Source organism: Bombina bombina, chromosome 2 (assembly GCF_027579735.1).
Source record: "Bombina bombina isolate aBomBom1 chromosome 2, aBomBom1.pri, whole genome shotgun sequence".
Classification (NCBI taxonomy): Eukaryota; Metazoa; Chordata; class Amphibia; order Anura; family Bombinatoridae; genus Bombina; species Bombina bombina.
In genome coordinates, this window is record NC_069500.1 from 546,343,890 (window position 1) to 546,371,573 (window position 27,684).

At 34.1% G+C, this 27,684-nt stretch overlaps 1 protein-coding gene across 1 annotated transcript in view; it reads left to right on the forward strand.

The window, feature by feature from the left end:
* Positions 1–27,684, forward strand: part of CNTNAP4 (contactin associated protein family member 4) — a 190,665-nt gene that overhangs the window by 154,457 nt on the left and 8,524 nt on the right. Inside the window, exons 16-19 of the mRNA XM_053699959.1 lie at positions 9,674–9,913; positions 13,793–14,014; positions 16,244–16,377; positions 25,131–25,218. Of these exons, the coding sequence (XP_053555934.1) occupies positions 9,674–9,913; positions 13,793–14,014; positions 16,244–16,377; positions 25,131–25,218 (684 nt within the window). The remainder of the gene's footprint in view (positions 1–9,673; positions 9,914–13,792; positions 14,015–16,243; positions 16,378–25,130; positions 25,219–27,684) is intronic.

Genomic DNA, 27,684 nt, shown 5'->3' on the forward strand with positions numbered 1-27,684 from the left:
TATAAAATGTAAGTTTTATTTTCCAAGATTAAAACAGCATACAGGAAGCTTCAAAGTTTGGACACATGAGGGGCACAGCACACAACTTTATGGAGTGATCCATGTTTATTGAATGCACTTTGTACTATCCAGCTGGATCTTACTCCCTTGTCCTATGGGCCATTTCCCTTGGAGTTGACTCCTCCCCCATGATGAGGTCATGGTGAGAGTCCAGTAGCACTCATTGAAAGCCACACATTGAGAAGGTGAGAAGCGGACAAGCAGGATCGCTTGGAGTTATACCGTCAGGAAAATGGAGGCTTTCTGCACCATAGCGTTGTATCCGGAATACAGACGGCTTGTGCTTAACAAGGGCAAAATATATTCTTTTACTTATATGTGGGTCTTGGCATCCCTCCATGTGGGACGCTGATTCTGAATCAGTCACTCTTGGCATTTGCTGAGACCGCGAGGCAGAGCCGGAGCTTCAAATAAGTCTCTGAAAATTAGACTGCTGAAAGCATAGAGCAGAAGTATTGTCTTTCTGGAGTTGTAAGTGCTGATTTTGGAGTCATCATTGGATAGTTTTTTTTTTTAACACGTTTTGACTTATGACAAGAGCAAGAATTAGGAAATGTCAGTAGGATGACTCGGCAAGTGATGAAAAGAAACATCTCAATTTCTATATAGGAGAGATGATTTTACACTTTCTTTTAATTACAATGCACCCTGTCATCAGAGAGTAAATGTAGCAACTTACATCAAGGACCTTAGCCTTCTCAGACATTGTAAAACTGCTGGCTGGCATACATTTAATAACAACTGGCCTATAGCTTACAGGTGTGATGGTGGTAATGAGTCAATGCTCTTTTCTGCAACATTGTCTTATATCAATCTGATTACAAATTGGAGCTTGAAAAAAATTGGTTCAGAATTTGAATTGCTGAGATGAAAATACTGCAGAATCAAAATTAAAAATGATGCTTTACACACACAAAAATTCTTATCTACAAGGAAGCAGATATTCCCATGATAATTATTTTTTTTATGTACTTTCTGCTCACATTTCCTAATTTAGCTGGTACAGACGATAAAGCCGACTATGCTATCATTCATAGATACAAATGTATCACTAATTAAATAAAATTCACATCCTGATTATTGTTACTACATTTGCATAATTTGAATGAAAAATAATAGTGTGTCAGCATGTATGTTCTCCTTTCAGGAATTCAACTTAACTGTGAGTTAAATGTCCTTGATAGTGTGTGCTGCATTGACAGAATTATGATAAATCTTCAGTTTTCCACTTTTATTTAAAAAGACACACACATAAGCAAAATATTATTTTAATATTTACAAACATTACAATAAAAACAAAAGGAATATGTTTGTTTAACAAATAGCGCAATCAAAACATAGGTAATTTTTAATACATGAACATTACTGATTATATTATAATAAACAGATTAATATTTAGTTTTCTCTGCTGGATATACAATTTTTGTAACAAGCGTATTAATAATTATATTTTATAGTAACACCACCACTGAGTTTTATAATTGGTAATTGTTTTTTTTATAAATATGAATATTCTATAAATATTGAATGACACCTAAAATCTGTGTTCATGTAAATATTTGCAAATTATTTTATTATGATTGCATCAGCCTTGAAGTGAATGGAATTATGCGTGCATTGCTTTTCATATTAAAACGTTTGTTTATTTGGTTTATATATATATATATATATATATATATATATATATATATATATATATATATATATATATATATATATATGATCAGTTTCTCTGGCTTTACTATTTATAGGTGTTTGAGTAAAATTAACATTTTTGTTTTATTCTATAAACTACTGAAAACATTTTTTCCAAATTCTGAATAACAATATTGTAATTTAGATCATTTATTTGCAGAAAATGACAACTTGTCAAAATAACAAAAGATGGAGTGTGTTCAGACCTTGAATAATGCAAAGACAACAAGTTCATATTCATTATTAAACAACACAAAACTAATGTTTTAGCTTAGCTAGAGTTCAAAAATCAATATTTGGTGTAATAACCTGATTTATTATTATTATCAGGTATTTATAAAGCGCCAGCAGATTACGCAGTCCTTTACAAGTAATAATAAAACATTACTGGGATGTATTACATACACAAATAAACAAGTACAGTAGGGGTACATAACAGTTGTAGGTGCAATAATTGAGTTATACAAAAGGAGAGGAATGCCCTGCCCTTGAACACAATCAGTAGTAGTACACTTTAAATACAAAGTGGCCTACAGGCAGAGATGCTCTCAAGCTTACAATCTAAAGGATTTTCAATCACAGCTTTCATGCATCTAAGCATGCTCTCCACCAGTTTTTCACATTGCTGTTGTGTAAATGTATGCCACTCCTGTTGCAAAAATGTAAGCATCTAGTCTTTGTTTGATGACTTGTGACCATCCATCTTCCTCTTGATCACATTCCACAGGTTTTTAATGGGGTTCAGGTTTGGAGATTGGACTCCCACATCCACAGCTTGATTGACCTGGCTGTTGGTGAAAGGCCTAGAAGGAAAAGCTAAAAATGTAATGGAGCACCAGATCAGCAGTTCAATTAAAAACACTTTATTTAATCATATGCATAAATGAGTAGCATTCAATCAGATTATGTTAAAGAAGCACTAAGACAACTTAGTGACCTGGAAACCTACACCATCTTACCTAAGAATCCCACTCCTTCATATACTAGAGAACTATCATTGCTTTTGGATGAGGTGGTGGAAGAGGGACTCATGGATCAGGAAACAGCAAACCATTGTATGGTTGCTGATCCAGTGACACCCATATTCCACCACCTCCCAAAGGTACATAAAAGCACATGTAATGTAAAGGGAAGACCTATAGTAGCAGGTATAGGGTCTCTATTAGAACCCCTTTCAAAATGGGCAGATGACTTTCTACAACCCATGGTTTTGTTACTGCCCAGCTACATACGGGACACCTCGCATGCTTTGCATGAATTGGAAACCGTGGTGTGGAGGAAGGAGTACAGTTGACTGACTATTGACGTTGTGTCACTGTACTTCTCCATTCCACACATGCAGGGTCTAAGTGCTGTCAGCTTTTTCTTGAATTTGTTTACGGATCTATCTTTGGAGTCCAGAAATTTGATTGTCAGAATTGTGAGATTTCTATTAGAACACAACTTCTTCATGTTCCAGTGCTGCTACTACCTCCAGAGACGTGGCACGGCTATGGGGGCAAAGTTTGCCCCTTCTTACACCAACCTGTTCATGGGTTGGTGGGAGAGGTGCCATGTCTATTGAGGAAGTACCAGCCCCTCTGAGCATATTGTGAAGTATGCCAGATTCATAGATGATCTGTTAATAGTGTGCTCATCTGACTCTGAGAGTGCAAAGGAGTGTGTCACTAGCCTAAACAACAATGAGTTAGGACTTAAGTTTACCTATGAATGGCAAAAAGATACCATCAACTTCCTTGATATCTGCCTTACAGGAGATTCAGGAAAAGGTAATATTATCTCTACCCTCTATCGAAAACCGATTTCAGGCAATAGCCTTCAGCATGCCTGAAGTTGCCATCCGCAACATGTGTTCAAGGGGATTGCAAAAAGTAAATTCCTGCGGGCAAAAAGAAATTGCACATACGAGCAGACTTTTTGATTAGAGAGTAGAGATTTAAAAACAAGAATGCTAAAGAGAGGCTATCCAAATAAAGTTATCGATAAAGCATTTTTGGAAATTAAGGATACTGATAGGACAACTGCATTAGAAACATCAGGAAGACGTCCTAAACATTTGCAACATAACCTTAAAGGGACACTCAGGTTAAATTAAAGTTTCATGATTCAGATACAGCATGTAATTTTAAACAACTTTCCAATTTACTTCCATTAAAAAAAAATGTGCACAGTCTTTTATATTTACGCTTTTTGAGTCACCAGCTCCTACTGAGTATGTGCAAGAATTCACTGACTATACATATATGCATTTGTGATTGGCTGATTGCTATCACATGGTACAAGGGGAGTGGAAATATACATAACTTTGAAATTTGTTATAAAAAAATCTACTACTCATTTGAAGTTCAGACTAAGTGCTATTGCATTGCCTTGTTATCTTGCATTTGTTGATTATGCAAATCTAATGTGTTGACTGGTCCTTTACGTTCATTACATCATATTCATCCAAATATGATGATGTTTGTCGAATTGTTAAAAAGAATTTACCAATACTTATGGGGATAAATCTCTAAAAATCACAATTGAACAGGGTTGCATGTTTGTTCCCAAGAGAAATGTGACACTTGGAAACATCCTGGCAACAAGCATGTTGAAGAGTTAAAAAAACTCAGGGTCATCATGGATGAGATACAATGGAACATTTAAATGTGGAAAGAAAGTGTGTTCTTCCTGTGATCATGTCAAAATTTCTTCAACATTTAATTCCCATGTAACAGGAGAAGAATTTAATACCAGAGGTTGTATAAATTGCAAAAGTACTTTTGTTATTTATATAATAGAATGCACTATTTGCAAAAAACAATACACAGGTAGAACTACCCATAAGGTAGGCAAACGTATTAGAGAGCATTTATCATATATCTCTAATAAACGTACATGTTCAGCTCTCTCTACTTATTTTCACCACCAGGATGTTTCATCATTTAAATGGCAAGCTATAGAACAGGTGACAACACCACCAAGAGGTGGAGACAAGTTATCCATACTGTGCAAACAGGAGACATAAAGTAATCATCTAACAGACTATCTAGATTTAATGATAGTTACTTAAAATACATTATCAGGTAGAGAATTTATTCAAGCAGGTTTATTCAATAGGGTATATATGTTTTGATGTTGTTTATCAAACAACATATAAAGCAAATGTGCAGATAAGACATTTTTTATTATATGGATTAGTGACCTTCACTTCATCTTAATGGACGTTTCGATGGTGTTATTAGTTGTTATCCATTGGTTTTTGATCTTTCTGTTAACTCAAAATATATACCTACATCTATAATACTGCTTAGCTATATATTTACTTTTAAAGTTTACTCTCTTTATACCTGTATATGTATTAATAGGAAAAGTAATTTAAAAACACAGCTTAATTTATTTAAAGTTTCCCTTTCTGCTGTTAAAACATCATCTACTACAGTTCTTATATTATTGGAGAGGTATTTTACATATATTGTCCAAATTGATTGTATTCCTATATATTTACTGTTACTGAAAGCTTTCAAACATAAGATATATTAGGATTTAAAGGGACATTAAACCCACATTTTTTCTTTCATGATTTAGAAAGAGAATGCAATTTTAAACATCTTTCTAATTTACTTCTATTATCTAATTTGTTTTATTCTCTTGATATTCTTTGCTGAAAAGCATATCTAGATATGCTCAGTTGCTGCACATAGAAGCCTCGTGTGATTGGCTCACCCATGTGCATTGCTTTTTCTTCAACTAAGGATATCTAAAAAACTAAGCAAAATAAATAATAGAAGTAAATTGTAATGTTGTTAACATTTGTATTATCTATCTGAATCATGAAAAAAAGATTTTGGGTTTAGTGGCCCTTTAAGCACTGATAGGGTTAAGTAGTTCAGCAATATAGTTTTTAACCAATGAACATGGATTGTTCGGCATAAAAGGGAGCTCCCCGTAACAGGTGTTATTCTATGATTATGGTCAATATGACCGAAACCGGTCAGAGTTTAGTTGCCTGAACTAACTCCATGTTGCTGTATGCTTCCCGCATATGTTTTTAAAGGAATAAAGGATTTAATTTCTTACTATAACAGCTTCGTTTTGGAACTTTTTTTCTTACCTTCATGGAAATGTATTATGTGATGAATGTTGCACGCCCATGCTATCCGGCTAGCAGATGTTAGCGAGCAATAGGCTTGAGCAATAAAAAGTAATATAAACAAATGAGTGCAAAAATTGTGGTATGGATTGCACTTGAGTGGTGTCAACATATCCTAGCTCTCACATTTTTGCTCTCCACTTGTATTCTATACCAAATAGGAGAACTGTGTGAGTGTAAAGATAAGTTGTTTTATTACATTTTATACTGAATGATTTTTAGAGTACATTTTTTATGGTTGATGTTTTTTTTTTAATTATTTTTATTATGCTATGGAAATTTGAATAGGATTATGAGCTTGTATACATTGTCAAAATTGGGTCACCTATCTGAGATATCATAATTTGTCTAAAAATAAAATGTATCTAATATTTTTATGTTTAGATATTATATTTGTACCTACTATTTTCCATAAAAAACAAAATGATGCAATGTGAAGAAAAGTTTACATTATTCCACATGTAAAATGGTGGTTTTTAGTTTCTGCAAAGTTATTTTCTACAAGTGATTGGTCTGCTGAAAACTAAAGGCATGGTTTGTGTTTAAACACCTTACGGAAAAAAATAAAAAAATAAATTGATTTTCAAAAGCACAGCGGTGTGAAATGGCTTTGCAACAAAAGAATTTAACTTTAATTACGATCAGTTAATGCTATTTGCCTATAGCGTGGATCAAGATAAATAATAAAGGAAAGACACTACTGTATGGAAAATGTTTAAGCTAATTCATGCATTACAAACTTGCATTTCTAAAGTAGTGCACTTAGATAAATTACCTTTAGAAGCTTAATATCTCCTGTTCTGTAAGACATATTTGCATTAATTAACCCCTTCCATGCCAGATATTTGTGGTGGATTTTCAACTCTGAAGGTTACGTGCTTTTTTATCTATTATTTATAAAGCACTGACATATTAAAAAGCTCTAAACAAAAGTTTAATATAGGCATGGGGTACATTACAATTCAGTCACTATCAAGTAAAATAAGGGTAGTTTACATTTAAGACAGTACATTAAAAGCACAAAAAAATAACAACATTAAGCAGGACCCCACCCTTAGGTACAATCAGTAGTATTTGCACTTCTATTGTTTACAGGCAGAGGGTCTCTCAAGCTTACAATCAAAGGGACATCTTTAAACTGATATATGATAAGCCAAAGATGCTTCATTTGCTCTAATGCATGTGCTTTTTTATATATATTTTATGTAAGAAAATATAATAAACCTAATGCTAAAATAATTATTCTTTCAGTCAGTTATAAACACAATCAAATAATTCTTCTAAATAAAAAATCCCTCATCCTTATGTGGTCAGCTGGAACATAACTGAGAATATATATTAGCTGTAAGGGTAGACACAGTATGACAGTCAAGTCGAATTGTGGTATTATAAATTATATTGCATGAGAACAAGCCAGAGAAAAAAGGTGGAAGCGAGTCCAAAACTGACAACAACACATAACCTATTCTTCCACTCTCTTTCTCTTCCTTTTACTGTGTGACATCAAAAATAATATAATATTATGTCATTCAGTTACTTTGAACACAATTCAGGGAATAAGATATCCAGATAATATTTCCATATTAATATTATTCAAGTACCATATGAATCAAAAAGTTTAAAAAAATCAAATAGGGCTGATGCAATTTTTTATTTAATATAAAAGCGCTATTTAAGGACAGTCACCACTCTCATCACAGACGTGTATGTTTGACAACTAAAGATGAAAAAATTGGCTTCCAGTGTGGTTGAAGGGTCTGCTGTGGGCTCAATGTACTAAGCAGCATATGCTGCTTTTGAGCACTTGAGGGGCAGATTCAGGCACGTGAGCCTGCTTCCCGCAATGTAAGAAGCTTCAGTCACACTCTCCAGCACCTCTGAGTTGATGGTTAAAAATTACCCCAAACACATTTGTTCAGGGTGATTGACAGGCCCTTCTCTCATGCAGTTGGTCTCATGAGATAAGTGTGTGTAATGATACATACAGGCAGCAAACCTACATCGTCTCCTGTCCGTATGCTGTGAAGCCGGGCAGACAAGCTCTAAAGTTGAGAACCTTATCCACATCGGAATTGGTACATGGGGCCCACTTTCTCTTCCTGGCCCAGAAGTCCCACCAGGTACATCAATTCCATGTCCTGACTACCAAAGTTAATGAAGGACCAATATCATTTGTGAGGCCTTAATTCATTCATTTCAGTAACAGCCTTTATATATTACCCTGTAAAAGTGTAAATGTCTATTGTAATTTAGAATTTCTCATGAACCTGTGTAATTAAATATCTTAGATTTATTAATCAAATATAAAATAAAGTAATAAAACCAAAATTAATTAAACAGATATTATGACTAGATTACTTTTACATCAGATTTTCACTTTTGTGAAGATTTTTATACCGTTTTATTTATTTATTTATTTATAAAAAAATAACTCAATGCATTATTATTATATCATTATCATTGTTATATTTTATTTTTTACAATGCCACAAAATTATCAGGAAAAAAGGTTAACATCAAATGCAAGCTCTTATTCATATGTTCAAAAGCCAGTCCATTCTAAATGTAAATGGACATTTCACTATTTTTTCGTGTCCCAATTATTTATTTTACCTGCAGAATTGTATTTCCTTATTTACAAATAGCTCATTTACCTTTATATTATTATATGAAGTGACTGTTTATAGGTTTTGATTTTTTTTCTTTTTTCAAACAAGCTTTATTGATTCAAGAAAAAAGGAAATGTCAATTGTACAATACATAATGATAGAGAACCGTAGAAAGCCACTATCCATGCGGCAACGTTATTATGTACAATGTTAGAAACAGAAAAATCTCTCAAATAGGTGATTACATTTAGTGTGACATTCAATATTAAGTTCAAGTTCTGATCAAAGCTTGTTTTATTTCTTTTTCTTTTAAACATTTACTGTGATCAAATATATTTCAATATGCAAATATCTTAACAATTCTTAAACTATAAGTCCATTCAAGAAGAGTAGATAGAAAGGATCAGAGTGGGGGGGGGGGGAGAAAAAAACAAACACTCCACCAGCCTACAAAGGGGGTATTCAATGAGAAAGCAATGGATGAATATTTTGAGTGGTGTTTGTAAAATGTTAAATGGGGGTATCCTTCCAGGCTGCCATCATCAGCTCATGTGTCAATTTGGTGAGTTTTAAAATAATAATATTTCTCAAGGATGAGTAGGTCATCTACTGAGGAGATCCACTCCTCAGTTGTTGGGATATTCCCAGTTTTCCACTTTCTGGGAATTAGTTTTTTTGCTCCTGTAAGCATAATCAAAAGCAAGGCTAGTTTGTGAGCTTCTCTGATCTTGGGAAGGTGAAGAAATAAGATAGTTTCAGGTGAATTTGAAATTGTGACCTGTAATTTAGTGGACATTAGATCAATCACTTTTGACCAAAATATATTGACCCCTGGATAAGACCACCAAACATGAAAAAGTGTACCGTTTTCTCCACAGCCCCTCCAGCATAGGGGTTTTGCAGACGGAAAGCATCTTTGCAATCTTGTTGGTGTGAGATACCATCTACAAAGAAATTTTAGTTGAATCTCTTGTACAGAGGCGGATATTGGCGAGCGCTTTACCAATTTAAAAGACCTATGACAATTTTCTTGGTCAATGTCGTTATTTAAGTCTCTATTCCAGGCTATAGTATATGTCGGGAGTTGTGTGTTATTTTACTACAGAAACATGTAGAAAATTATTTTATTCATAACCTTAATCAGTAAGAAATTTCCTTTTACATTTTTTTCAATGTAGGTGGAACAGCTTCCAGACAAAAAGGGTTTGTTGGATGTATACGTTCTTTAAAAATAAATGGCCAACCTATTGACCTGGAAGAGAGAGCTAAAATGACCCCTGGCATCAAACCAGGATGTCCAGGACATTGCAGCAGCTATGGAAATTTATGTCATAATGGTGGAAAATGTGTAGAGAAACACAATGGAGTTTCCTGTGATTGTGATTTCTCTGCATATATAGGACCATTTTGCAGAAAAGGTGAGTACATATCAAATACATTTTTTATTCCAACAAACTTGTTATGCTTTTCAGATGACAGAACAAAGAAACGTTAAAAGGGACACTGAATCCAATTTTATTCTTTCATGATTCAGATAGAGCATGAAATTTTAAGCAACTCTTGCTATCTTTATTTTAAAAGCAGGAATGTGATGCATAGCAGCCAGCCCATTTTAGGTTCAACACCATGGATAGTGATTGCTTATTGGAGGCTTACATTTATCCATCAATAAGCAAGCATAACCCAGTTTCTCAACCAAAAATGGTCCGGCTCCTATGCATCACATTCCTGCTTTTTAAATAAAGATAGCAAGAGAACAAAGAAAAATTGATAATAGGAGTAAATTAGAAAGTTGCTTAAAATGGCATGCTCTATCTGAATCACGAAAGAAAACGTTTGGGTTTAGTGTCCCTTTAAGCAAGCACAACTGTTTGTATTGCCTGCAATATACATTGGTACAAATACATTTATTCTACAGCAAGAAATTAAAATGATATTTAATAATAAAATTCAAATCACATTTTATATGTTCATAAGTTTGGTGAATTCATCTCTACTTAAGATGGATTTACATATACCTGATGAGAACAGTTGCTTAAAAATTATTTTTTTCCTTAATAAAGAAAAAACAGATGATTCAGATTTTCTTCCAAGCATGTCTACTTATTATTTCTTTTTTTACCTGTGTTTTTTTCCTTAAAAAAAGAAATTCATAGGAAAATTGCTTAGTCATTAAAGGGAAACTGAACCCAAATTTTTTCTTTCATGATTCAGATAGAGCATGCAATTTTAAGCAACTTTCTAATGTACTCCTATTATCAATTTTTCTTTGTTCTCTTGCTATCTTTATTTGAAAAAGAAGGCATCTAAGCTATTTGTTTGGTTCAGTACCATGGAAAGCACTTTTTTATTGGTGGATAAATGTATCCACCAATCAGCAAGAACAACCCAGGTTGTTCACAAAAAATGGACCGGCATCTAAACATACATTTTTGCATTTCAAATAAAGATACCAAGAGAATTAAGAAAATTTGATAATAGGAGTAAATTAGAAAGTTGCTTAAAATTGCATGCTCTATCTGAATCATGAAATAAAAATTTTGGGTTCAGTGTCCCTTTAACTTAATCAGATACATTCACTGGCCACTTTATTAGGTATACCTTGCTAGTACCAGGTTGGACCCCATTTTGCCTTCAGAACTACCTTAATTCTTCATGGCATAGATTCAACAAGGTGTTGGAAACATTCATCAGACATTTTGGTCCATATTTGCTGCAGATTTGTCGCCTGCACATCCATGATGCAAATCTCTTGTTCCACCACATCCCAAAGGTACTCTATTGGATTGAGATCTGGTGACTGTGGAGTACAGTGAACTCATTGTCATGATTAAGAAACCAGTCTGAGATGAATTGAGCTTTGTGTCATGGTGCATTATCATGCTGGAAATAGCCATCAGAAGATGGATACACTGTAGTCATAAAGGAATGGACATGGTCAGCAACAATACTCAGGTAGGCAGTGACATTTAAACAATGCTTAATTGATACTAAGGGGCCCATAGTGTGCCAATAAAATATCCCCTACACCATTACCCCACCACCACCAGCCTGAACCATTGATACAAGGCAGGATGGATCCATGCTTTCATGTTGTTTATGCCAAATTCTGACCCTACAATCTGCATGCCGCAGCTGAAATCAAGACTCATCAGACCAGGCAACGTTTTTCCAATCTTCTATTGTCCAATTTTGGTGAGCCTGTGCGAATTGTAGCCTCAGTTTCCTGTTCTTAGCTGACAGGAATCTTCTGCTGCTGTAGCCCATCTTCTTCAAAGATTGACGTGTTGTGCATTCAGACATGGTATTCTGCATACCTTCATTGTAACGAGTGGTTATTTGAGTTACTTTTGCCTTTCTGTCATCTCAAACCAGTCTGCCAATTCTCCTCTGAAATCTGACATCAACAAGACATTTTCATCCACTCAACTGCCGCTCACTGGATATTATCTAATTTTCGGACCATTCTCTATAAAACATAGAGATGGTTGTGCATGAAAATCCCAGTAGATCAGCAGTTTTTGAAATACTCAGACCAGTCCGTCTGGCACCAACAACCATGGCATGTTCAAAGTCCCTTAAATCCCCTTTCTTCCCCATTTTGATGTTCGGTTTGAACTTCAGAAAGTCGTCTTCACCACATCCAGATGCCTAAATACATTGAGTTGCTGCCATGTTATTGGATAATTAGCAATTTGTGTTACCAAGCAATTGAACAGGTGTACGTAATAAAGTGGCTGGTAAGTGTATATAATAAAACCTTGTCTGCATTGCAATGTATTCTGTTGCATACAGTAAATTAAAGTGTCATTAAACACAGTAGAATTGAATAATGAACAAGTGCCTAATAAATAGACAATGCCAAAGAGCAGAAGTTTTTTTCTGCCTTCAAAATTTACTTTAATAATAAAAAGTACATTATTTTCCATGTGAAGAACATAGGAATGTGAAATATGCATTTTGAGTATCGTGTTTAACTATTTAGATTTGTAAACAGTCGAGTTAGTGCACATGAAAACGTAATCTTAAACGCGTTATTGAAATATTACATATTAAATATAAAAAAAATTATATAAATAATAAATTATTAAAAATGATTAAACATATATGTAAAATATATAGAAATATCCTATGGAATAGTTAGAATATTTTACAGTATGTTCAATCAGAAGCCAATATTTCTGTTTGTGTAAGCTACATGTGTGCTTATTTTTTGTTATTTGAGAAAAAAAATCAAATATTTTCTTAGAACCCTGAAATTCTATTATTTTCTACGTCAGATATTTGTGTGTCTACTGTTCGTAACAGATAATTGGGACCTGTATGTGCTGCATGTCAGGCCAGCAAAGACAAATACAGTGTCAAAATAAGTCTCATGGATATTAAACTCTTAAAATGTTTGGCATCCATATTAAAAAGCCCTATTTAAACATTAAATATTTTTTGCATTAAAAACAAAAAAAAAAAGTTAGGAATGTCTACTTGTGGACTGTGAATCCAAAAGAAGGTTTTTTTTTCTCAGTTCAAAAACACAGGTTTAAAAAAACAAAACAAAAAACAAACAAAAAAAAAACTAACTATATTTTGTAGAAGGTCATTTTTTTTAGATGCAACAAAGAAAACATATGACTTTAATATCCCTTTGTAGAGTAATTTAAATGTTACATTTAAATGTTTAAATAGTAACATTTAAATAACAAAACTATTATGACCCAAGTGATTTCGGATATTAAATCTATGATTGTGTTGTATAGCTATTTTATTGATCACTAATACTGTATTGCACGTGACTCTTATTTGTATACAGAAATATAGATTGTTCTCCTTAGTGAGATACACAGCTATTAAGACAAAAATTGCCTTTAGAGAAACCATCATTGATCTTGTAGCACTGGCAGTTTTTTTTTAAATCATCTTACCCGAGTGCAGACATTTAGAGAAACAATCTTAAATAGAGGTATTTAGTAATGTTCTTATTCAATGTATATAATTATATTTCATATCTTGAACATTATTTGATTGGCATGTGATATTTGGGTTGATTAGTAGGTGTAGCACAGAAGGTATAAAATATTATTCTAAAACATTACACATTTGACGTACTTATATTTTCAGTCATTTTTCTGCTTATGAAAAATGTCTTCTTGTTCATTTATTATTTTCAATATGTTTAAATATGGTATCTCTGTTATTTATATAGTTTATATAACAGTATCTGTAAGCTTGAACATTAGGTAGAATTTTAAAATGTATTCTTTATCTTTGTTCTATATTTAAATATCAAAATTACTTTGCAGAAATGTCAGCATTTTTTGGACCAGCTTCGTCAATGACTTATAATTTTCAAGAAAATGACACCATTTCTAAAAATTCCAGTATGCAAATGTCCTCCATCTACACAATCAAGACTACTAGAGAAAATATTGCATTTAGTTTTCGTACCACTCAAATTCCAAGTTTGCTACTTTTTGTAAGCTCTTTCAATAAGGAATATATCTCTATCATTATATCAAAAAATGGTAAGTACTTAACTTACATTTGGCGTTAAATTGTAGATTTATTAGCAGTTTATGAAAATAATGCTATTAAAATGTGTGGTTTTAAAACGGATACTGATCTGCTTGACATAATAAAGCAAATATTAATGTCATGTAGGATATTGACCTTGTATTTGACTGATTCAATTGATATTATAGTAATTCATGAATCTTGGATATTAATAGCTGTAGCTATACATATTAAAATAACTGGTTTCATGAAATTTTTTAAAAGAAGCATTTTTGCGTCATACAAGCCACAACTGACTCTATAAGCAGGTGTAGTATTTAAATGCTGGTGCACAAAAAAAATTCTATTTAAAATGGAACGGTACTTGGTCACAATTCAGTTTTGGCTTTTTTATCCCTTTAAATTGAAGAAATAGATAAACACTGTCTTTAATTCCCTTTTTAAACCTGAAAGCATTTTGATATTAGCATTTCATTTACAGTCTGATTTAAATTTAACATTGTAGACTGTGTGTACTTCTTATGTATGCATTCTTGTGGTTGCAGGCTTGTTTGGCTAAGCCAGCACCCATACGGTTCTTAAGCTATATATGCAGGTTTCTAAATGGAGCCATACTAATAACAAAAAAAATACAAACCAGCTATTGTGTGGGGACTCAAAAATAAAGGAACAGTAAAGTCAAAATTTAACTTAAAGGGACACTGAACCCAAATTTTTTATTTTGTGATTCAGATAGAGCATGCAATTTTAAGCAACTTTCTAATTGACTCCTATTATCAAATTGTCTTCATTCTCTTGGTATCTTTATTTGAAATGCAAGAATGTAAGTTTAGAATCCGGCCAATTTCTGGTGAACAAACTGGGTGGTTCTTGCCGATTGGTGGATAAATTCACCCACCAATAAACAAGTGCTTTCCATGGTTCTGAACAAAAAAAATAGCTTAGATGCTCTTTTTTTTCAAATAAAGAAAGCAAGAGAACGAAGAAAAATTTATAATAGGTGTAAATTAGAAAGTTGCTTAAAATTGCATGCTCTATCAGAATCACGAAAGAAAACAAATTGGGTTCAGTGTCCCTTTAAATGGACTCAATAAAGCATGCAATTTTGAACAACTTTCCAATTTACTTCTGTTTTCAATTTTGCTTAGTTCTCTTGGAATCCTTTATTAATCCCAAGTAATTCCAGATGAGCTCAAGAACATGCAACTTTCTCTAGCTATCTGGTAGCAGATTTGCAACATTGTTTATAGCAATGTTATACACAGATACAAACAATGCTGTCATAGACTACTGAAGACACGTGCATGCTCCTGAGCTTCTTTCAGACTACCTAGCTTTATTTTTAAACAAAGTATATAATGAGAACAAAGCACATGTAAAAGTATAGAAGTAAATTGGAAAGTTGTTTAAAAACACAGCCTCTATCTGAATCATGAAAGTTTAATTTTGACTTTACTGTCCATTTAACAGGCAAAACAGTAACTCTAACCTCACTGAATTATAGATAATACAAAAGGTGTAAATGTCACACTTTGCCGTCAGATCCACAACTTAGTAACCACTTTTTCGACCTTAGGGTCGATTAAAATATTTTAGAAAAATGTATCAAATGATTTATTTCCTTAGACTTTGGTGATTTTCTGTAGAAAATCATTAATTTATATACATTTTGTAAAGTATTGGAATCAAGGCCCTTACCAGAAAGCCAATAATACGTTTTTGGAACTGGGTGCGGTTCACAATTTCAACCTGTTCAAGATGTTCAACAGGATAATTTCTATCAATGCTATTTATCAAGCATTGGATTTTCTTACATACCTACACTTTGGTTACTTATATATGTTTTATGTCAATTCATAAGTCCCATTTAGCCTTATGCAATGAATACCTTATTAGAATTTAAAAGGATTTAGCGGATCTAGTTCTTAACTCCTGAACTAGATAATTCCACATATAATATTTTAAATGGAATTAGGAGATGTATCAGGTATTTTAAATTTAAGTGGGGTTTACTGTGAGAGGTTCGTCTGAACAGGTAAAGACTTAATGGACATAAAACACAACATTGAAATGCACCTTAATGCATTTGAGTTTTGAAAATAAACATCTTTCCATTATACATGTTTTAGCAAAAATGCTTCTATGCCCCCGTCCTCAGACCAGGTATATATATATATATATATATATATATATATATATACTAAAGTTTATAAAGTAATAATTCTACTTTATTTTTGCAGGAAGTTTACAAATTAGGTACAAGCTAGATAGCCATCTTGATCCTGAGGTTTTCAGCATCAGTTTAAAAAATTTAGCTGATGGACAGCTACACAAAGTGAAGATTTTAAGAAGAGAAGAAAATATTTTTGTGGAGGTAAGAATCAAATGAAAATAAAACTTGCTTTTAAAGGAACTATAGAGAGGTACTAAATTCACTACCCTATTGTTTAATGACAAAATAAAAGGTGTGCGTCACTAAATAAATGAGTATTTGGTTGCTATGATGAGTCATCGGGGAGTTTCTGACACCCTTTGGAATATCATTGCTACTTATGTTACATAGGCACCATTGTTGTAAACCAATATAAATTACCATGGTCGCTCTACTGGAAACAAAGATAACTGCATCCCCCCTTAAAACAATTAAACTTGACTTACCCCAGACTAAATTAAACTCTAATGACACTAACCCAGATCCTACCCCCACAATTATCCTTATACACACCGACCTGGGTCCCAATCAAAACTAACCCTGAGACCTCACCCAGTGCAAAATTTCTAATACTTCTGACTTTGATAGCTCATGGAAAGTGAGCCTAACTGTACTGACCAAGCTCCTTTCCTCCACAGTTATCTTGAACTGCACTTACTTGGATCCCCCACTGCAGTTTATTGTAATACATTATAAAATCATAATTATGATGAAATGACCCCACTTCACCACTTTTATCTCTTACTGTAATCTCCCCACTGTAAAAATTCTAACCATGCTGAAAAATACACCCTCCATCTGTCAATGTTGTTTTTAGAACCCACAGAGGGAGTTATATATCTTTAATGTTCTATTACGCTTCTTTCAAAGTTTATATTTATGAGGCAATTACTCTGTATTAAACCTGCAAAATAATGAATCCGGGCACTGGATCTATGACTCATTGGTAATTTCAGGAAAAAGTGTAGCATTCACATTGACTGATGCAAACTATTTATGTCTTTTTAAATAGCATGTCTTAAACTTGGATTACCCTGAGCACACAGTGTAATACAAGGCTTTAAGTGCATAGCGTTTTCTTTCATGTACTATACAAGCTCATTTTCACAATACACCTGCTCTCAGAGATAATGAAAAGGCAAATAATGATCTTGCAGCACAGTTTCTTGTCATTCAGCAAATGTCCCAGAGCCTTTAAAAAGGTTGACCAAACCATTCCAGGGACAATACTTCTAGATGGCTAAATATATCAGGCATTCATCTCCATTCATAAAATCCTTTCATACTATGCTGTTACTCAGGCATTAAGGAAAATGTGATGAACTTCTTGCCCTACAATTCCCTGCCTCACTCATACTCTCCAACACATATGCTGTTAAAACAGCTGTTTACCTATCACACATTCTCTAATTGGCCCACCCTTCTAAAAAGCTGGATACCAAACATAATTTTCATTTATAAAGGCCCCCAAGATGAACCTCACTCTCCTTCTTACTGGCATTCTACAAATACAAAGGCTAGAACTAGTGTTTTTCATAGTTGTTCAATAAAAATATTGTTATCTCTCAGTAATTCAATAATGATTATTGATAATGAGTGCCTAATAGTGTTTAATGCATTATCGCCTAGATTTAGAGTTTGGCGGTAGCCGTCAAAACCAGCGTTAGAGGCTCCTAACGCTGGTTTTTACCGCCCACTGGTATTTGGAGTCAGTTAGGAAAGGGTCTAACGCTCACTTTCCAGTCGCGACTTTTCCATACCGCAGATCCCCTTACGTCAATTGCGTATCCTATCTTTTCAATGGAATCTTTCTAACGCCGGTATTTAGAGTCGTGGCTGAAGTGAGCATTAGAAATCTAACAAAAAAACTCCAGCCGCAGCAAAAAGCCAGGAGTTAAGAGCTTTCTGGGCAAACGCCGGTTAATAAAGCTCTTAACTACTGTGCTCTAAAGTACACTAACACCCATAAACTACCTATGTACCCCTAAACCAAGGCCCCCCCACATCGCCGCCACTCTATTAAAAATTTTTAACCCCTAATCTGCCGACCGCCGCCACCTACGTTATCCCTATGTACCCCTAATCTGCTGCCCCTAACACCGCCGACCCCTATATTATATTTATTAACCCCTAATCTGCCACCCCCAACGTCGCCTCCACCTGCCTACACTTATTAACCCCTAATCTGCCGACCGGACCTCACCGCTACTATAATAAATGTATTAACACCTAATCTGCCTCACTCCCACCTCAATAACCCTATAATAAATAGTATTAACCCCTAATCTTCCCTCCCTAAAATCGCCGACACCTACCTTCAAGCATTAACCCCTAATCTGCTGACCGGACCTCACCGCTACTCTAATAAATTTTTTAACCCCTAAAGCTAATTCTAACCCTAACCCTAACACCCCCCTAAATTAAATATAATTTAAATCTAACAAAATAAATTAACTCTTATTAAATAACTTATTCCTATTTAAAGCTAAATACTTACCTGTAAAATAAACCCTAATATAGCTACAATATAAATTATAATTATATTGTAGCTATTTTAGGATTAATATTTATTTTACAGGCAACTTTGTAATTATTTTAACCAGGTACAATAGCTATTAAATAATTAAGAACTATTTAATAGCTACCTAGTTAAAATAATTACAAAATTACCTGTAAAATAAATCCTAACCTAAGTTACAATTAAACCTAACACTACACTATCAATAAATTAATTAAATAAATACCTACAATTATCTACAATTAAACCTAACACTATACTATCAATAAATTAATTAAATACAATACCTACAAATAAATACAATTAAATAAACTAACTAAAGTACAAAAAATAAAAAAGAACTAAGTTACAAAAAATAAAAAAATATTTACAAACATTAGAAAAATATTACAACAATTTTAAACTAATTACACCTACTCTAAGCCCCCTAATAAAATAACAAAGACCCCCAAAATAAAAAAATGCCCTACCCTATTCTAAAATTAAAATAGAAAAGCTTTTTTACCTTACCAGCCCTTAAAAGGGCCCTTTGCGGGGCATGCCCCAAAGAATTCAGCTCTTTTGCCTGGAAAAAAAAAACATACAATACCCCCCTCCCAACATTACAACCCACCACCTACATACCCCTAATCTAACCCAAACCCCCCCTTAAATAAACTTAACACTAAGCCCCTGAAAATCTCCCTACCTTGTCTTCACCACACCGGATCCCGATCTGTCCAGAAGAGCCTCCGAATTCTTGATCCAAGCCCAAGCAGGGGCTGAAGAGTGACGTCCTTCCTCCGGCTGAAGTCTTGATCCAAGCGGCAGCTGAAGAATTCCATCTTCGGGCAGAAGAGTAGATCCGGACCGGCAAACATCTTCATCCAAGCCGCATCTTCTATGTTCTTCAATCCGATGACGAGCTGCTCCATCTTGAAGACCTCCAGCGCGGATCCATCCTCTTCTTCTGATGGCTAGATGACGAATGAAGGTTCCTTTAAGGGATGTCATCCAAGATGGCGTCCCTCGAATTCCGATTGGCTGATAGGATTCTATCAGCCAATCAGAATTAAGGTAGGAAAATTCTGATTGGCTGATGGAATCAGCCAATCAGATTCAAGTTCAATCCGATTGGCTGATCCAATCAGCCAATCAGATTGAGCTTGCATTCTATTGGCTGTTCCGATCAGCCAATAGAATGTGAGCTCAATCTGATTGGCTGATCCAATCAGCCAATCGGATTGAACTTGAATCTGATTGGCTGTTAAATTGCTTCTTTCTTTCATTTCTAATAGGGAATAATCACTTGGATTAAACGGCTATTTTAAAGGACTAATCTGCTCTAGTAACTCCATCTATCTCACTAAGTGCACATGAAGGCTCTGGCAAGATGGGAGGCAAAGATGGGTCGGCTTCTACAGGACCACTTCCAGCAACTAGAGAGGGAACTAACCATTCTGATCTCTACAGTGCGGCCTCAGAATGAGACATCCCAGTCTCCCATTTAAAGCGCTCAGAGACTTAATTATAGCAGCCTTGGTCTGGGCTTGGATGGAGGGGCATGCTGGGGGTCATCTCCCTTGGCCACAGTGCAGACCAAAGGGAACCTGGACACTTAAAAACCACTACCCACTCCATACCTCCACGGCGGACATGCAAGACCTTGGGAGATTGGCAATACACACTGGATACCTCTCCCCATCTGACACAGATGGCACAGATTGAGCCTGGTGTTGTGTATTATAAGATGGCGATTAAAAACATGTCAGAAGTGAATGATCCCACATGGGATGAGAATGAGGCAGACAGACTTACAGCTAAGAAACAATAGAGGGTTTTCTCCACAAATACAAAACGCCTTGCAAACCAAACGTTTCTGAATGTGAATTTCTTTATTGGCTGACACTTCTACCGATCCCCAGCTCTTACCGCCTTTAGGCGCATCTCTGATAGAAAGCCCAGAGTGACCCGCGATGACCAGAGCCAGCTAACATCCCAGCAAAAGGGAATACCCTGGAGTGAACATTCTCCTTACCTGAAACCTTACATACACAATAGAGGGCTACAAATTGAGCGACATAGGAGTGACATCAGAGGAAAGATACATCTGATCTATGGGAGCCAGAATTGTATCAAGAACACACAATCACTAGAGCTGAGTGCCTGGAGCTGACTAATTGTCAACATAGTAATTTAGTTAGGCTAGAATTTGATTTATAAGGTCCGCTAATAAGATGTCATAATACAAATATGATACTAACCACATGCTTTATTACTACAAGTGTCATATTTAATACATGAGAGTAGAGTTTTAATTTTGATGCCAGAAGTGGTAGATATAATCAAACACCACAGTTGTATCTTGTAAGGGCTGTAGCACAATCAAGGCCCTAATTACACAGAGCAGCAAGTTCTAGTTTGCCGGCTATAGACCCTTATGCATGATATTTATAATTAAAGAGTGTTGATCTTGACCACAATAACTTCTTTTACTCATTTACCTATATCTTCCTAAGGTAGGTTGATATAAATATTAATTATCTACTGTTGATGTGCTGCCTGCGGCCGAGGTGGCATGTCTTTAGTATTTTACTTTGAGACCGCCAATATTACTAGTTGCAGATAACAATATTACTAGTTGCAGATAACTACTCATTGACAAGTGCTATATGCACTGATTTACCCCTTTATTAGTTTATCCCTCTAGAGCTCAAATCTACAAACTTAGACTTGTGGTATACACATATCTTAATATACTCATTTAAATTACTATTTATTCAGACGATCTTAGTCCATACCCATCAAGATATGTCCCTATGCCCTATAGAGTCACTATTGAATATCTACTAGGACAATTTATTTTACCAAGGTTACCAATGATGGTCTCCCCTATCAATGTACCTATCAGCATTAATTAGATGTTTTCATATATATTGGTGTACACTATTTATCAGTTACTAAAGTTTACTCTAATATACCTAGGTCCAAGAATGACCCATTTATATGCTAATTTTCTTCCTCCCTACTATAAGCGTACAGTTAGGTCCAAGAGTGACCTTTAGAGTTTCTGGAGGAATCCAACATAGAACACATTATAAAAATGGAGGTTTGAATTGTATATCTTTATTATTCATATTTGTTGCTTAATGCTTGTATCATTAGCTATTGTTAAACTAGAAAGAGTACCATTTATGTTTTTTGAGAACCATTGGAATGTTGTATACTTAACATAACCTAAAAAAAAAAAGATAAAAAAAAGAAAGAAAAGGTTAATGACATTGACAGGATACAAGGCAGGGAAGTGATGGGAGTTTCCGTATGGAAAGTTGGTGTTGGAAGGTATGGCTTTAGTTAAAGTCCAATGGTTGTTAACGCAATAGTCAGAGAATGTGTCAGCTGCAGCTTGCTGCAAATAATATTAGGATTTAAAGGTAATAGAAGTTATTATGTACTAGCAGATTCCACAGAGAGAAATAGATGTCACTTTTAGACATTGGACCTGTTTTCTGCTTCTGCCAAGGTGTATGAAAAACTCCTTTTAAAGTTGGTTTCTAAAGGCTTTTCATGTATTTAAATGGACTTTCCTTCTAATTTGATCGGTTTTACTAATTTAAACAATAAACAGTACTCTTATAGATTGGATTGGCTTAGAAAATGATGGAAAAATCACCTAAGCTTGCATAATGTGTTTTGGAATAAGTTTTCGACACCTAGATTACGAGTTTTGCGTTAGAGGCTATGCGGTGCTAACGAGCAGTTTTCCCTCACTGCTCACTTACATGCAGCGCTGGTATTATGAGTTTTCAGAAACCCGTCGTTACACCTAACACTGCGCTATAATTAAATAAATTAACTAAATTAAATACAATTACCTAAATTAAATTAAATTAGCTAAAGTACAAACAGAACTCACTAAATTACAGAAAATAATAAACAAATGAAGGAAATTTAAACTAATTACACCTAATCTAATAGCCCTATTAAAATAAAAAAGCCCCCCCCAAATAAAAAAAACCCTAGCCTAAAATAAACTACCAATAGCCCTTAAAAGGGCCTTTTGTGGGCATTGCCCCAAAGAAATCAGCTTTTTTACCTGTAAAACAAAATACAAACAATCCCCCAACAGTATAACCCACCACCCACACAACCAACCCCCAAATAAAATACTATCTAAAAAAAACTAATCTCCCCATTGCCCTGAAAAGGGCATTTGGATGGGCATTGCCTTTAAAAGGGCAGTTAGCTCTTTTGCCGCCCAAACCCTAATCTAAAAAATAAAACGCACCCAATACACCCTTAAAAAAACCTAACACTAACCCCCTGAAGATCGACTTACCGGAAGACGTCTTCATCCAAGCCGGGCAGAAGTGGTCCTCCAGACGGGCAGAAGTCTTCATCCAAGCCGGACAGAAGGGGTCCTCCAGATGGGCAGAAGTCTTCATCCAGACGGCATCTTCTATCTTCATCCATCCGGCGCGGAGCATCCTCTTCTGGTGACGACTAAAACAGAATGAAGGTACCTTTAAGTGACATCATCTAAGATGGCGTCCCTTAGATTCCGATTGGCTGATAGAATTCTATCAGCCAATCGGAATTAAGGTAGAAAAAAGTTCAATCCTATTGGCTGATCCAATCAGCCAATAGGATTGAGCTCACATTCTATTGGCTGTTCCAATCAGCCAATAGAATGCAAGCTCAATCCTATTGGCTCATTGGATCATTTTTATTTTAATAGGGCTATTAGCTTAGGTGTAATTAGTTTAAATTTCTGTAATTTGTTTATTATTTTCTGTAATTTAGTGTTTGTTTTTTTGTACTTTAGCTAATTTAATTTAGGTAATTGTATTTAATTTAGTTAATTTATTTAATTGTAGTGTAGTGTTAGGTGTTAGTGTAACTTAGGTTAGGTTTTATTTTACAGGTAAATTTGTATTTATTTTAGCTAGGTAGTTATTAAATAGTTAATAACTATTTAATAACTATTGTACCTAGTTAAAATAAATACAAACTTGCCTGTAAAATAAAAATAAACCATAAGATAGATACAATGTAACTATTAGTTATATTGTAGCTAGTTTAGGGTTTATTTTTCAAGTAAGTATTTAGATTTAAATACATATAATTTAGTTAATGATAGTAATTTTATTTAGACTTATTTAAATTTTATTTAAGTTAGTGGGTGTTAGGTTTAGGGTTAGACTTAGGTTTATGGGTTAATAATTTTAATATAGTGGCGGCGACATTGGGGGCGGCAGATTAGGAGTTAATAAATGTAGGTAGGTGGCAGCGATGTTAGAGATGACAGATTAGGGATTAATAATATTTAACTAATGTTTGCGAGGCGGGAGTGTGGCAGTTTAGGGGTTAATATGTTTATTATAGTGGCGGCAATGTTGGGGGCGACAGATTAGGGGTTAATAAGTGTAGGTAGGTGGCGGCAACATTGGGGGTGGCATATTAGGGTTTAATAAATATAATATAGGTGTTGGCGATGTTGGGGGCAGCAGATTAGGGGTTCATAAATATAATGTAGGTGGCGGCGGTGTCCGGAGCGGCAGATTAGGGGTTAAATTTGTTATTTTTGTATTTGCGATGCGGGAGGGCCTCGGTTTAGGGGTTAATAGGTAGTTTATGGGTGTAAGTGTACTTTTTAGCACTTTAGTTATGAGTTTTATGCTACAGCATTGTAGTGTAAAACTCATAACTACTGACTTTTAAATGCGTTAGGACTCTTGACAGGGTAGGGTGTACCGCTCACTTTTTGGCCTCCCAGGACAGACTCGTAATATCAGCGCTATGGAAGTCCCATAGAAAAAAGACTTTACAAAGTTTACGTAAGTCGTTTTGCGGTAAGGCCAAAGAAGTGTGCGGTCACCCTAAACCTGCAAGAATCGTAATACCAGCGGGTGTAAAAAAGCAGCGTTAGGACCTCTTAACGCTGCTTTTTTACCCTAACGCACAGCTCGTAATCTAGCCGGAGTTTTTCTATCAATGTAAATCATAGAAACATTAGAACAAGGTCCTCTTATACTACTCCTCTAAAAAGCCACCCTTTAATTTTAATGTACAACTTTCTTGAATGAATATTTCATTTTCATATCCTGATTCACCAAAAGTAGTTATAATTTATGTGAAAGATTAGAAATGTTCAATTTGAATGTTATCATTTTGAAAAATGCACTCAAAGTTTAATCATTTTATCATTTTGCTCTCTAACCTTGTTAAAGGTTAAATAAACTACCGAGCATAGAGTATTTTTCCCTATATTATATAGTGATTCTTAATAATTATATCAAAGCATGACAATGTTTACGTTTTATAGAATCTTTCAAAGATGCAAAGAAACTGTATAAAAATTGATGATATTTAAAATAGTATTTTTTGTTTCCTATTCCTTTTTTCCTGAATATCTTAGGTTGATCAGTATTCCTCAGTAAAATACATTCTTACTTCAGGTGTAGAATTCAGCGCAATTCAGTCCCTTGGGCTTGGTAAACCATCAGGTAAATCAGAAAATATAGATTATTTCTTAAGAGTACAAAATGTCACATCATGTATATAATTGGTAGAAATACAGTTCCATGAATGTAATTAATCAAGTCAAAAAACTACTTTTGTCAAAGTTCAAGCATAATCTGAAATAAGTGCTTCCTACCAAATGAGCAAGTGATTCATATCAGACCTAATTCCTCACTTATCTCTCAATTTTATAATCAGACATCATGGAACATAATTTTCTTCTAAAGATTGCAGATTTATGAGCATTCACATTCACATTCACAAAGAGTTAAAAAGATGATCTCTCAAAGTTATTTTTTCAAGGATTATAAAGTTGGTTTTGTGTTTATTTTAAAGGGACATTGTACTTCAAAAAATACATTTTCTGTTACATTAGATTTAATAGGACACGCAACCTAAAGTTTTCTTTCATTATTTAGAGCATTCAATTTTAAATAACTTTTAATTCTAATGTATTTCTATTATCAAATTGTCATCATTCTCTTGGTATAATTTGTTGAAGAAGCAGCAACAGGTGAGCCAATTAAAAGAGGCATATATGTGCAGCCACCAATTAACAGCTAGCACCCAGTAGTGCATTGCTGCTCCTGAGTATACCTACAGTATGTATGCTTTTTAACAAATTAAACCAAGAGAACTACATAAACACTATTGTCAAATGTCATTGAGTGGCCCACAAATTATACATTGTTATACATTTTTGGCAGACCAAGCAGACAAAGAATATGCCATTATTATAGTTATATTTCATGGCATTTGAGAAAGCTGCAACAACAAAAAATCTATAAAAACAAATAGTATAGTTTTGTGAAGATTTTAGTAAATCATATGGAAAATGGCCAGGTGACCATGGATCTTATTCTGATCACATTAGTAAATTGTCATCAACAGTAGACGCATGCAAAATAGGGACCCAAACAGGCTTTTGGGTGTTAGAATATAAACTAGAGAGGCCCCTTTGTGCCAGAACAGAAATAAAAACACTTTTTTTTCTTGCAAGGGGAACACCTGGCAATATAGACATAATTTATATTTTTTTAAAAGAGGGACTTGTAAAAAATCAACCTGCTTATGAAAATAATAGAAATTAGTGATTTTTTTGTCCTGATTTGGGCATTGCAGGTTTTATTTATTTATTTATTTATGTTTTTATTTTTAATTAAATATATTAAGGAAGAATGCACTATAAATCACATATGAGTAAGGTGGCATTATTTTGAAAGTGTTATGGTTTAGTGAAGCAATTTCAAACAGACACATTATAATATTTGAAAACTGGGGACCACCTCAATTATTTCATCCTAAAGAATATCCATATTTTAGCTTTATTCAAAGACAAAGAATGATCCTAGAAGCGGATCTTAAAATGGGCAAGATTACATGTAGCGCATTATGAGTTTTCCGCAAGAGATGTGGTATTTTCACAATCAATTTCCATTGCGCAGGTATTACAAGTTTTGAAAAATTTTGATTGCGCGCATGCGTGCATTCGCCTTTTATGCAACAATTCTTTCCGCACTCGAAGAGCTGTAGTTAACAGCTTTGCAAAACAAAAAAATTCACGAAACACTTAAAAAAATACATTACAAAGTACAGTTACACTCATTAACACTGTCTAATAACAATTATTTAAAAAAAAAATATTGCACACAAAAGTTATAAGGGCTCAAAGATACAAGATCTCAGGTGCTAGGAAAAAAAAAGCAGACACAGGGACTTTAACTTTCATAAAGTTTAGGCATTTTTTTCTGATTCTAAAGTTACTGACAGTGATTAAAAAGATAAAATGAACTGAAATCTATTGCATCATATTTGTAATGAACATTTCCTTATGTAAACCAAGGTATCTTTTTAAAATCAGACTATACTTAGCCATACTTAACAGTACATTTTCAAGACAGGGATGGTAATTGCTTACTTTAATAGATTAGTTGTGAAAAGTGTTCATCTTAAAATGTATTTTTTTTTTATATAAGTTAATTTCAACTTCATTTAATGCATAAAATATTTTCTTTCTTCTGATGTATAAGGGTTCCAAAGAAAATCTACTTTTTCACAGTTAATTAACGTTCATCAAGATTTTGAGGAAAAAGGTGTTGTTTTTTTTTTTTACCAGTTCTTTGAGTCCAGATTTCTTTCAACAGTAGTGTGATGATTCACAAAGATGTGCAGAGTTTTGTTCATGATCTTTTATAGTTTATCAAATCCTGATTTTGTATCTCATACTCCAAACACTGCAGTTTTCTTCTTTTGATCTAGCTTGTTCATATGGCTAAAAATTCATAAACTGGAGAATTATCTTTATAACGACTATATTTTCAGCTTCATGTGTATAAAAAAGTCTGTCTTTAGAAAAACACAGTAAACTATTTTAATAAGTTGCTATGATAGAACAGATTTGTTCATAGTTATACATTTTTTTGCCAAAAGTAACAAACATAGAATAGCAA